General features: G+C 51.1%; 1 protein-coding gene across 1 annotated transcript; it reads right to left on the reverse strand.

Annotated features, from left to right (window-relative positions):
• Nucleotides 1-306: 306 nt before the first annotated feature.
• On the reverse strand, nt 307-8,845 carry LOC119151768 (extracellular tyrosine-protein kinase PKDCC-like). Its single transcript, XM_037396062.1, has 7 exons — nt 8,339-8,845; nt 8,009-8,131; nt 5,610-5,881; nt 4,393-4,472; nt 4,194-4,298; nt 2,583-2,759; nt 307-1,183 (listed from the first exon to the last, which is right to left on the reverse strand). The coding sequence occupies exons 1-7, from the start codon at nt 8,843-8,845 to the stop codon at nt 1,080-1,082; spliced, it is 1,368 nt and encodes a 455-aa protein (XP_037251959.1). The 3' UTR covers nt 307-1,079.
• Nucleotides 8,846-12,456: the final 3,611 nt, after the last annotated feature.

Raw genomic sequence — 12,456 nt, forward strand, 5'->3', positions numbered from 1 at the left:
GCCAACTCTTACAGCCTGAAATTACACTAACCTCCGCATATTTTTCAGAGGCCACATCTACAGTTTTAGTGGAGGGCAGAAATGGGAAGATCTTGGGACCAGACTGTCTCTTCTACACCTGTAAGCCTGCAAACACAGCCAGAGCTTCCTCCAAGACCTAAGTGTCCAAGGGGCTTGGGCACATTCATACACTGCTTCGAGCACTCAGAGGTTGTCCGCAGGAGTGGGTAATGATGCTCAGTGAGCTGAAGGTGGGAATACTTGCATTTGTTCACTTGGTTGCAGTAAAGACTTAAGACAATTGAAAACTTTTCAGAGCATGCTTAGAATAAACAGTCATTCTTTATCATACAGAGTCACGCCTTACACATAAATAATTTGAATGGTTCACTCTTTCACGGAAAGTAACAGAGAAAAACCTTCAAGGTTGATACATGGGAGCTGGCATTACAAATCACACAGGGTCAAACCCAAATCCTGCACCCAAACATTCAGACATTTGGTTCCAGAGTTAATCTATATACCACCTCCCACCCCTGCCCTAGAAGGAACTGAATCAGGACCCTCCTTGGAAGACCATGCACATCATCAACCTCTGGTTATGGATCCCAACCCTGCAACCTCGTCCCCATTGCTGAAATTCAGTCCTTTACATTTGCAGTGGTATGAAATCCTGGTTGGAAGCTGCAGAAGGAGCTGTAGCATTCTTCAAGGTGCATTATCCATAGGTTTTTGGAGATGACTGAACTAACTAAGCCTACCCAAGCCGGATCCCTTGCAGCTATTTCTATATCTTGGCTGACAAGCTGGTTACCAAAGCAGCAAGGTATTGCACAGTCTAGCAACATCTGACTAAAACTGGGATCATTTATATGGAACAGCAGTGTGGGAACAGATAAAGAAACTAGCAGGGCTGCAATGAGAAATCTGAGCTTTGATCAAGGAGACAGCAGCATTTGACTGAGCTGGCAGGGAGATCCCATCCCAAAGCAAAATAAAGTATGTCATTCTTTTCAGCAGAAGAAATTCTCCCCAGTGGTTTGTTCCTCCCAGGATCATTTTATGTGGTCTTATTGTCTTTAAAGTTTTTCCCCTGAGGAAGCCGATCGTTTAATATAGACTACAGCGTCAGCATCCGGTATTAAATCAGTCAGGCTACTCTGAAACGAGGCAAGTGGGCGTCCTGGAAAGGAAATAAAAATACAAGTTTAATACAGAAGATAGGCTCACCTTGACCCATGCTATTTATTGCAAAAGACACAGGAACACACTGCGTGCTCAATGGACGGTCACTCCACCCTGCCACAGATACATTTTACACACCCAGTAAACTCAGATGCTCAGCGAGTGTGCACAGGAAAGGACAGCCGGGCCCCAGAGGCTTTCACGTCTTGCTTGGCTTTACCAAGCTGCCCTAAAAGGGATCAATATGTTCCCACAGCTCTCATTAATCCAACTGGCAAAGTTAGGCACTTGGCATTTCAGCCACACACTTTTGGCATGTTCGGCTGCAAAGATGAGCTGTAAATGTGTGAGGAAGAAAAATGTCAAAGGGAAACATTAACAGACCACAGGCGCAGTGCAGGATGGTGGGGATCAGCATCCGAGCCAGGTGCTGCAGACAGGATCTTCTGTCCCATGTGCTGCTGCTTCTGCATCCCCATGGCCGTTTTAAGCAGGGTTCCTTCCAGCCAGGCACAGCAACTAACAGCTGCCCCATGAGGAAGCCAGATGCGATGTGTTAGGCACAACTCACACAATCCATTGCTGGTGTGAAACCAGCTCTGAGAGATTTACGTTGCATCCTAAGCCCTCTTATGTCACTAGTTAGCCACATGCCAACTGCACACAAACCCATGGAAAAGCTGCGGTTTTGGTAGTTTTGGGGTTGTTTTTTTAACTGTCATGTAAACTGACAAGATGCGATTCTTCAGCACCATCGTGAGTGAAAACACTCATTTACCTCATTTAGTGTTTCACTTTATAAGTAACAATTTAGCCCATGATTGAAGTATCAGCTAAATGAGGTAATTTATAATAATCCTGTAAACATGCTAATCGCAAGAGGCTATAATCAGAGCTAATTACAGGGACACTTTGGAAATCCATTGGTTTGGGGCTTTAGTTTTGATAAAGGGGATAACAACTTGTAAGCTATGATTCTTTTAATTATAACAATAGTAACCACGTTCTTTTACATAGCTTCTTTCATGTCTAAAAAACCCACAACTTTTTTCAAACTATACATACCACAGGAATTGTTTAGCCTAACACCAAAGTGAAGCCATCTCTGCATGAAATAAATAACTGTTCAACAATGCCTAGCAGTCCCGTGCAAAATGTGTAGAGGAAAGAAGGTGCAGAAGGAGAATCTAACTTCTCTTGTGCCTCCTCACAAATATTCAGGGGGACCCTTGGATGCCCACCACAGCAGCCATCTGGTCTTCAGCGTAAGGAAGGCAGCTTCTGTATGTGCCTGTAGGCTTAAAGAACTGTGGAGGAAGGCAGCAGCAGCATCCCCACTCGTGACTGAGGAAGCAGGGGCATCATGTGGCAGTACTGTCACGTCTACCCATGCTCACCTGTCCACGTCCTCTGCTGGGTGACAATAAAACTCTGACACTGCGACTGGGAGTTACAAATTGCGGCAGCTTCCTCGGCGCTGTGAACAGAGAGCAGGCACCCCAGGTGGCTGTAGGAGGGCCAGCACTTGTAGTCTTCTCCTTCTACCGTCCGGAAGCCCTTCAGGGAGATGTAGCCTGGGAACAGAAAGAGGGTGCTTAGGGGAACAATAAAGTGCACTTTCTGAGACTTGTTACACTATACACTTAGGATGTTGCACTTCAGCAAAACTCTTAAAGGAAATGCCATAGGGATAGATGGAACTGACTGGCTTTGATGGAGTACGTGGAGCTGCAAAGTTAGAAGAAACCCAGATCCTGACCTTTGGTTCTGCTATGGAGCACAGGACAGAACTTGCCCCATGGATATAAGAGAGGGGGCAGAGCTCTCAAGGGTGAAGGGACAGGGGAGTGACTGCAGGGGAGGGTGAGAGGGGAAGGCTGCTGTACAGACCGACAGACCCTCCACTTCTTCTCTGGAGAAGCCAGCCTCACGACAGCCCATCCCACACCTCAGCCCCAACAGCAGAACCAGCTCATTGCAGATCCAGCACCGAGCTACGTGGAGCCCCAAAGCCCGGTGGGGGAAAGGGAGGCCAGATCCTGCTCCAGGGGGATACCAAAGACATGACAAGCCTAAGCAGGTGATGTCCAGGCTATCGTTCATTGACTGCTAAGTCTCTGGGATGGTGATCATTTTGGTACATTGCTATTGGGCCAGTTGTCAAGCCAACAGGTAGGTGTTGTTGGAAAATACTAGTAATTCCTGTTAAAGCTGCTGGTCCTTCAGTGCAAATGATGGGATAACTTTGTTCATAATGGTGCAAATTCCGGTTCTTTCACACATAAAGAGATTTCCTTCCACAAGCCACCGTCACCACCCCACCATCTCAAGTGAATGCTCAAGAAAATGTAAGCCACAGTAACCGCTGGCCTTTTGAAGCCCTTCTTTTAAGTAACCTCATCCCTACCACCAAACAGGTCCTTTTCAGAGAAATGTACCCCATAAAGCCTCATTTATGCATTCACAGGTCCAACACGATAGTCTCCAGAAAAAAGAGATTCAGAGGGCACCAAGACCCCAGCTACTTTGTCACAGTCATCTCAGTGTTGTCACCTCCCTGCTGTATGTTCCTGTAATAACCTGTGCGCAGCAGGCAGAAGCCACCAAGTGAAACAGGAAGTTTCAGCATCAGCCTGGAAAACTGACCTGTTGGTTCACAGGATAAGATGACCCCAAGGACAGACAGGAGACACTCAGTTAGCTACTCTGGTCTAGTTGCTTAAGCTATCCCAAATATAATCACTTGAAACACTGATGCACATTATGAGAAGAGTATTTAGAAGCAGTGCAAACACATGTCCATATGTAGGCCAGATTGTCTGCACTGCATTTACGTTGCAAAGCAATGCAATCATGCATAGCACCCATATCAAAAAACAACAAAAGTCTGCTCAAAAAAAGAGGTACTTTTGGTGCCTTTCCTAGTGGCTACACACTGCTTGCATGTATGGGTATCTGGTCCAATTCCTATCTCCAAGCTCCTCACTCCCTCATTCAAAATCATTCACCTTTTAAAAGAAGAGGTCTTTTCTGCAGATAGAGCCCAGACTTGTACAGATGTAAAACGTTTTCAAAAGCTTTCAGGGTTTCATTTATTCCATATCGTAAATTACCTACGTTGAAAGAAAAAGATGACCAAGATGAGTAATTCCACAAAATACCATTTAGAGACTTCTAATAAAAAAGTTAATGAATATTAGCTGGTACCTGTTGCATTCAGAATATCACTCAAAAAAGGCCGCAAAGCTGGTGGCGCAGAGTGTGGCAAAAGATAGGTGAAAAAATACCTGCAAAAAATCCCACAGACTGATTAGAATACAGTGGCTTAGTTTCCCTGGTGATTAAGTTGTCTATATTTCCCCGTGACTCAATTATCCATATGCAACTAGTAAGGCTGCTTTGGTTATTAAGTTATGTTTGACAAAGCACTTCACTGGCATCTCACAGACAGGTTCCCGTCAGCTGGCCTGAAAGCTCAATCCTTGCAGCACAGCACGCTGCCAAGCACCACCTGAAACCTACCTTGCACAGGCTCATGCAACAGAGCTTTCCCTCTTTCCCCAGGGCCATTTTTGAACACTAAAGCATTGCATTTCCCACCAAAACCAGACCTATAGAAAAGAAAAGACTCACGCAAGACTGTTCCCTTGCCCTGGAAAGGTTTGGCATTCTTAATGCCCCTGGAAAGGTAGGATGACTCATTCCCTGAACCTTCCAGAGAACTCCTGTTCTACAAGAGACAAGTGTATTACTGCAAGGCTGCAATAATCTGTGCAGGGATTTGCCCTTTAACGCTGAATCCTGCAAAATCAGGCTCCCTTACTAAGTCCTTCTGTGAAAATATCCAGTTGCCAAGGCTTCCCCCTGGTACTTGACCGGCCGAGCATCAATGGTGAGTGGAAGTCATCGTGCATTCAGCTGGTGGCCAACACAAAGTGGCAGCCCCTCGCCCGTTATCTGTTTCATCGCTCTTCCATAGGTGCCCATAGTCTCCACAGGGAGAGTCGGGAGTTCCAGGGAAGGGTTATAGCCAGCCTGTTCCCAACAATGGGGGTTCAAAGCTGGTGGGCTTTGGCAGGTAGCCCATGCTGCCACCACTTTCAGCAAACACAGCCGTGGATGTCAAGTGCCAGGGCTTGTTTGGCAAACAGTAAATTCACAGGTGCAACCTTTGGGGCAAGTTTCTAGAGGGCGTTGGGGAAAGGGAGCAGCAGAAGACAGATGCCTTCATTCTCACCAGACAACAACTACACAATTTTCCTGCCTTATAAGGAAAATAAATTTGCTTCAAAGCAATCCTTAACTGCCCTTTGACGGAGGTGAGGGGGAGTCACTCTGTGGAAGAAACAGAAGATGCTAGAGGCTACATGGCAGTGAGTGAGCTCAATCACCCCAGTTTTTCCCCCCCATCTTGCTGGACATACCGATATGCATTGAAAAGATTCTTCTTTTCATTTATTCCTTCACATTTCCCAACCGCAGAGCACTTGAGAGGGAAGCTTTTTGTAGGGAAGTCGAGTGTGCAGTCATTATCTTCCTTGCATGACAGTTCCTCAGTGCTGGCATCATCCATGTCTGTCACTTTAAGGTTTCCATCCACCATAACAAACTGCCTCGGCTGGAAATCCAAGAGGACTATTGAACCCAGGGGGGAATGTGCCAAGTAAAACAGCAGTTTCACAAGACTCAGGCAAATCTGAGAGAGAGATGAATATGCATGGGAAAAACAGATGAAAACCAGCTATTAAATTGGAAGTAGAACAAAGGGGAGGGCATTCAATGAAATTAAAAGCAAAAAAAAAAAAAAAAAAGCATATAGCACTTAAAAGGTAATTATATGTATGCTACAAAATTTATTATCAACATTGCCACAGGATTTGACTGGTAAGTAGTTTAGCAGCATTTTTTTAAAATGTGCATATACAAAAAGAGACATTTGCAGCTAGAGGAACTAGAGGAGAAAGCTGTGAGGAAAACAATAGCAGCCTTCATGTTTCAGGAACTATATTGATTTGCTAGCTGAAATCAGAAGGGTTTTTTCCCACTCTGGCATAGAATTAATACATTCCCCTCCCTTCCCCCATGCTGCTCCATACAGACTGAGGCTCCATGGTCATTAATACCAGATTCATGCCTTGCTGCATCACTCAGCAGTATGAATTTGGGCGTACAATCGTGCTTCTGAAGAATTAGCCGAAGCATGCAATGTATTTATGGCCAGCTTTTTTGCTTTTATGTCAACTTTCTGGCAGCAGGGAAAGGCCAGACAATACCTGATCCAGCAGCAAGTTCAGTAAATAATTTTTGAACAAACTGGAGCTAGAAAAGCGCATTTATACTGTGCCAGCACTTTGTTCAAGTAGCTTTTTGCAGCAGTTCTCATTCATTATCGGGAGTCCTGGCATCAGACAAAGATATGATCAGACCGTATCGTCAGCTAGGTGTGCCAGGCAGACCCGCGCCACCCCTCGATGCCTCTGATAGGGATTTGTGCAGGCGCGAGCGTTTGTTCACTTGGAACGGCTCGCAGAACCACTGCTATCTGATGTGGCTCATCGGAGGGGAATCCCATCCGTTTAGACACCTTCATTAGGAAACAGGACTAGACAGTACCACTGTAAATTCTGAGTTAGTGTCTTCATCAGTCAAAAGATTACTGAAACCTTAATGCCACCGTATCAGACCTTGCCCCCAGCTTACTCAGCATCGTGGGTTTCTAGCTCTACAGGAGACTGGCACTTTTGAGAAGATGAGGTGCTGGGAAAGCTATGTAAAAGCCAGTATGAAACAATTTGTAAGCAGAAGTGGAACTCCACAGGCCAAGAGAAATGACCCTGGAAGCTCTGATGCTATTTTAGCTCGATTAGTGAAGCAATCATTAGAATCCCAGCTTCACCTCCCACAGCTGAGTGAGCACAGTTGCCACACTCGCCCTCTGGCTTGGATGGCAAGGCTCCCCTTCAACATTAAGGGCCACATGCAGACAGGGATTTTATTTTGGGACTTTCGTTGTGGTTTTATTTTGCCCAAAGCATTTCTTATTGACATTACGGTACCCACGCTTCTAATCGATGCTCTCCTTCCTCCTGGGAACCAAACAAGTAGCAGCAACCCCCCAGCTGAGACCTTGAGGCAAACTTTAACACAAGCTATAACCAAAGTAAGTCCTGTGTCTTAAGTCTTTTGTGTTCTGGGGAGCTTAAGAGTCCCTACATGGGATGCTTAGGAGACAACGCAGATCTAATGAACAGGGATGCCACCCTAGCTCCTACAGCTGGAGGAAAGCAACGTAGTAGTGTTTGTACTGCAGTAATACCTAAAGGGCTAAGATCAGAAACATCATACAAACACAAGGTGAGAGCCAGGCTGCTCTGCTTGCTGCCTAGACCAGGTAGCACACAGGCAACAACAGAGACGGAGTACAGTGAGGTGGCTGTCCCGAGCCAGAGCCAGCCGCTGTCCCGAGCCAGAGCCAGCCGCTGCGGGGCCTCACCACGAGCCCCTGGGTGCAGTGGCACAGCTGGCACACGGGGTAACACAGGGTGTCACACACCACCGCCCTGAGCAAGACTTCGTGGCCATCTCCTCCTACATGTAGCTCTTTTAACAGTGCTCTAGAGAGCAGGAATGTACCTGCGAGACGCCAGCCCAGAGCTATTTTAATGTGTGTTAAAGGCAGCGAAAGCAAAAGGATCGAAGGACAGTTTGCGGGAGCAGTGCCAGCACAACCCCGCTTGCCCCAGCGGTCACCACGGGCTCTTCGCATTTACCCTGTTTGCGGTCTAGAAGCGACTGATAAAACTCCCTTTGTTTGCTCTCTTACTTTAAATCTCTCCTCCCAAGGCGTCTGCAGAAGATGAATCATCTCCAGGGGGGCTCCCAGCTCCAACATAGCTGTGACCCGTATTTCAGCATCTCCGCTGTTATCGTAGCACTGACCGTGCAGCTGCCGGGAGGGAAGGAGCGAGTGTCAGAGCGATGCCGCCGCCGGCGCCAGCGGGTCCGGGCCGCCCGGGGACGGGGAGAGCAACACGGCCGGATCGACTAAGCCCGGCTACCGAGCGGCGCACAGCCCCCCCCCCACCCCCCGAGAACTGTCCGCACCGAGGGCGCACACGCCGCAGCCCCCCCGCTCCGGCGCGCCCCGCCGTACCTGGACGATGCCGGGATGCTGCAGGCGCCGCAGCAGCGTCACCTCCTTCAGCAGCTTGTAGGCGGCCAGGCGGCGGCAGCCGGCCGGCGCCCCGTAGCGCTGCACGCACTGCCGCACCTCCCGGCCCGCCCCGTGCACCGACTTGAGGGCGACGGCGCCGCCGCCCGCCAGCGCCGCCCGCGCCACCACCTTGGTGAAGCCCCATCCCAGCACGCTGACGCCCGTCGCCAGGCTCAGGTCGCCGCAGCCCAGCCCGCCCGCCGCCGCCTCCCCGCCGCCGCCCGCCGCCGCCGCCAGGCGCCGCAGGTCGCGCCGCCGCTGCCGCAGCTCCTCCCGCAAGCCCGGCGGCAGCGGGAGCGGCGGCGGCGGCGGGGACCCCGGGCGCCCCTCGCCACGGCCGGCCGGCAGCACCGGCAGCGCCAGCAGCGCCAGCAGCGCCAGGGCCCCCAGCGCCAGCAGCGCCGCCGCGCTCAGCCGGGCGCCCCGCCGCGCCCGCACCGCCGCCATGGGGAGCGGGGCCGCGCCGCCGCCGGCTCCGGCCGCTCTGCCGCCCGCGCCCCGCCGCGCCGGGGAAGGCGAGCGCCGCCGTGGGGGCGGGGCGGGCGGGCGCGCTACCCGGCGCCGGGCGCCCCCCCCGCGGCCCGGCCCGGCCCTGGGGGCAGCCGCCGCCCGGGAGGGGCCGCGGGGCGGGGGGCGGCGGAGCGGCTGTGGCAGAGGCGGGACCGGACGGGACGGGCGGGCTGGCGGGGGGGGGCGGCGGTACGGCCCCGCAGGCGCCCCCCCCGCCCCCAGGGGCGGCTGGTTACGGCGACACACGCCGATTCCGCGGGCGCGGGTTTCGTCCGGGCGGCGGCGGCCGCAGCGCGCAGCCGAGCGGCGCGGAGCGGGTTGGAGTCGGTGACGGCTGCGGGAGCGCTGCGGAGCCTACGCTGCCGTCTCTCTGGTCAGGATAAACCCTGTTCGGTGGAAACTGCAACAGGCTGCCTAAAGCGTGGAACTGCGATTTTTTTCCAGAAAAGTAAAAAAACCCCACCAAAGCCGTCCTCCACCAAACCCAGCCGACCCAGGCAGAAAGTGCAACTCCATCACTTAGGTGTGAGGAAAGCCATCAGCCGGTGACACCCGGCCAGCCCGGGCGGCCCTCTGCGACACTCGTGTACCTGTGCGGGACAGCAGAGTGCTGCGGGGGCGGCTGCGGGCGGGGCCGGGTGCCAGCCCCGGCTCTGTCCCCACCGAAGGCCACTCGGGGTAGCCCGGGGCAGAGGCAGGTGCGGTTTATCTGCTTCTGATTTAGGCGACATGCAGCTGGCTGTCCTCACCCCGTGGCCTGGAACACCCACCAGATGGGTCAGTTAACATTTTCATTTGCCTTTACGCTACTGGGTTAGAAATTAAACTAACGTCCTGCCTCCCCGCCTGGTGTGCTTCAGCTTCTGCTGTGATTTCTTCAGCGGCATAACTAGCCCCAGAGACCCTCCCTGGGATCCCCAGGGAGCAGGGGGATGCAGGGCCTGGTGGGGTCACCTCCTGACAGCACACCTGGGTTTGGAGGACACACATCCCTGCTGGCTGGGCTGGCTATGCTTCCCAAGGGCTGCCCGGTCCCTGCGGGAGCCGGCTCTGCAGGGAGCCTGCGGGTGCTGCCTGCACCAGGAGGCAACCGGTGGGACACGGTGGGTGAGATCTCACAGGGTTTGTCCTGGCCGTGGCCAAGCAGTGGGACCGCTCAGTCCTGCAGGGTTGCTGTTGCCCTTGGACACGTCTGCTCCTCCTGGCCACCCTCCGTGTGCAGCAGTGCCATTGCCTCGCTCCTGGCTCACTTCAAGCAGAGCACACACTGCTCAGCTCACTTCCTCAGGCCACCCCTGCGAAGGAGCCTTTGTGAAACCTCCCTGAGAAACTTGACTTTAATATCATGGCCCGCAGGATGGAGGTTTCCAGAGATTACAGCAAGGCACCTATCATGACTGGTGATCCCCAAGTCTGTTTTCACAGAAATAATAAATATAAGCAATTGCTTATAAATAGCTTCCTTCCCAAAAGCCTGCAGAGTGTTTCCCCTCCACTTTTTGTCGGTTCAGTGTCACTGGAGCAGCCTGTGAGACAGGGTGCGGGTGGCAGCACTGCAGGGAGCACGGTGGCTCTGTAAGGCAGCAGGCCAAACGGACTCTGAAATCATCAGGACATTTCCAGATGACAGTCTGGGGAGGGAAGGCAGAACCCGCAGTCTGCTGATAGGTAACATAAAGCAGAAAATCTCAGGCTGCCTGTGGTTATCCATGCACATGTAGGTTAGAGGCTGATCCCAGAACAGCTCTTTCGGTAGCTCAATTTCCTTTGTTGCTTTTTAACCTTAATAGCTCTTTAATTACTGTCCTTATTTTCAAATCAAGTATACGTCTGTGTCATATTAATGAATATTCATTGTCACTGGAGAGCTATTAAATGCATTTTTACCTGTGTTTCCAAGGGAATAGATGCCAGCTGAGTGCAGTATTATCTAATTTCAGCCTGTCCTCAGCACTGTAATACTATCAAGGCCTATTATAGAAGACTCACAGATACATAAAAATAATAATGATTATTTATTTGCTTTATAGTAGCACTTACGGACTCCTGCCAAGATCATGGCTCTGCTGTGCAAGGCTTCTTGCAGACAATGGCACCAGAGGTGGCCTCGCCTGACAGAGCTGATGCTTTAAATGGAAAACACACCAAAGTGCTGCAGCAAGGATGTGGCAGAGGTGTACGTAGTCATTTGTGTCCTTTAGTTCCTTAGAGGGTTTGTGCAAACAGAACGGGGGGAGAGGAGATAACAAGGGAAGAGATGGGAGGCAAGGGTAAGCAAGACAAGGATCAGCCCTTACCAGAAGAACTGAAAAGACCCCACAGAACTGGAGTCTTCCTTGGTGCTTGACACCAGCATCCCCTGCGAGGATCCTCAGGGTGGATCCAGCATTATCTCTTACTGGATGCTGCTGGTACCTCAAGCACTAGAGATGCTCCGGTGTCTGCTTGTAGCATACAGTGCTGTGATCTTCTGAGGAAATGGGGCAGGAGTGATGCTTAATTAAATAAAGTCCGTTTGAAAAGAAGGAAGCAGTTCTTTAATATTTTTACAATGGACCTATACTGGAGGAACAATTTCTGCACCAGTCCAGTGAGCAGAGCAGGACAAGGCCAGGAGGCACTTCAGGGCTTGAAGGGGAAACACCTGAGTCAGTAGTTCCTGTTTTGTTAAACACCTGTCACTACCGATTCAGAGACAGACAAAAAATACTTGCTACCTCGTGTGGACCCATGCATGGGCTCACATGGGCACGGTGACCAGGACAGGGCTTGCCACAAAACATTGCACATGGAGATCTTATGTGAGAAGGGATGGCATTGTAGAAAGTTTTCTGAGCTTGCTAGCTTTGACCTCTTTGTGTCATTTTATTTTCCGTTTTCTGAGCCTCCCTGATGCGCACTACCTGTGACTGGCGAGCTGTGAGTCTACAGCAAGAAACTGCGCTCATGGGGAGTAAAAGAGAGTAAAGGGCCCCAATTCAGCTTCAGTGTCACCTAGATGCAGCCTCCAAACGTTATCACAGGGCAGACAAGCAGTGATTAATTACAAATAATATCATCAAGTGTCCTGCAGAGCAGACCAAAGCATTGGCATGAGCAGCGAGATGGAGAAACCTTACAACGACCCTACTGAGATGCCAGCAGGATTGCAGTGTCCCATTGTGGGCAGTTCCCCCACACTGCTGGTGCCTCCCTTGTCCATGATATCACTGAAGGAGTGAAGAAGAGCATAGCCACTGCCCTGCCTGACCCAGTATATCCCATCCCATCCCATCCCGCCCCATCCCGTCCCGTCCCATCCCATCCCATCCCACCCCTCTGTTGTTAAGTTTCTGTCTGACTTTATTGCCTTTGCTGGCATGTGAGTGCTGTGTGGGGTAGACAGGTTGGATACATGTTGTAGACACCTGCTTTGTGGTTGTCTTGTCTCAATAGCAGACGTTGCTTAGATCCACAGAAAGCCTCCTGTCACAGCTCTCATCGTATAACCATACCGAGTGCAAAGGCATGTATGGCTAACCTGCATGACTGCACTAGCCCCACCACAT

The sequence above is a fragment of the Falco rusticolus genome, chromosome 7 (assembly GCF_015220075.1).
Source record: "Falco rusticolus isolate bFalRus1 chromosome 7, bFalRus1.pri, whole genome shotgun sequence".
Lineage (NCBI taxonomy): Eukaryota > Metazoa > Chordata > Aves > Falconiformes > Falconidae > Falco > Falco rusticolus.

Bases quoted from the DNA above. Each gene is read 5' to 3' on its own strand.
- LOC119151768 (XM_037396062.1), bottom strand. From the start codon at position 8,845: ATGGCGGCGGTGCGGGCGCGGCGGGGCGCCCGGCTGAGCGCGGCGGCG. The intron at 5,882-8,008 runs GTAAGAGAGCAA...TCTCTCTCTCAG, and splicing joins CTTGGGAGGAGAGATTTAAA to ATTTGCCTGAGTCTTGTGAA. The intron at 4,473-5,609 runs GTATGTCCAGCA...GATTTTTTGCAG, and splicing joins AATCTTTTCAATGCATATCG to GTATTTTTTCACCTATCTTT.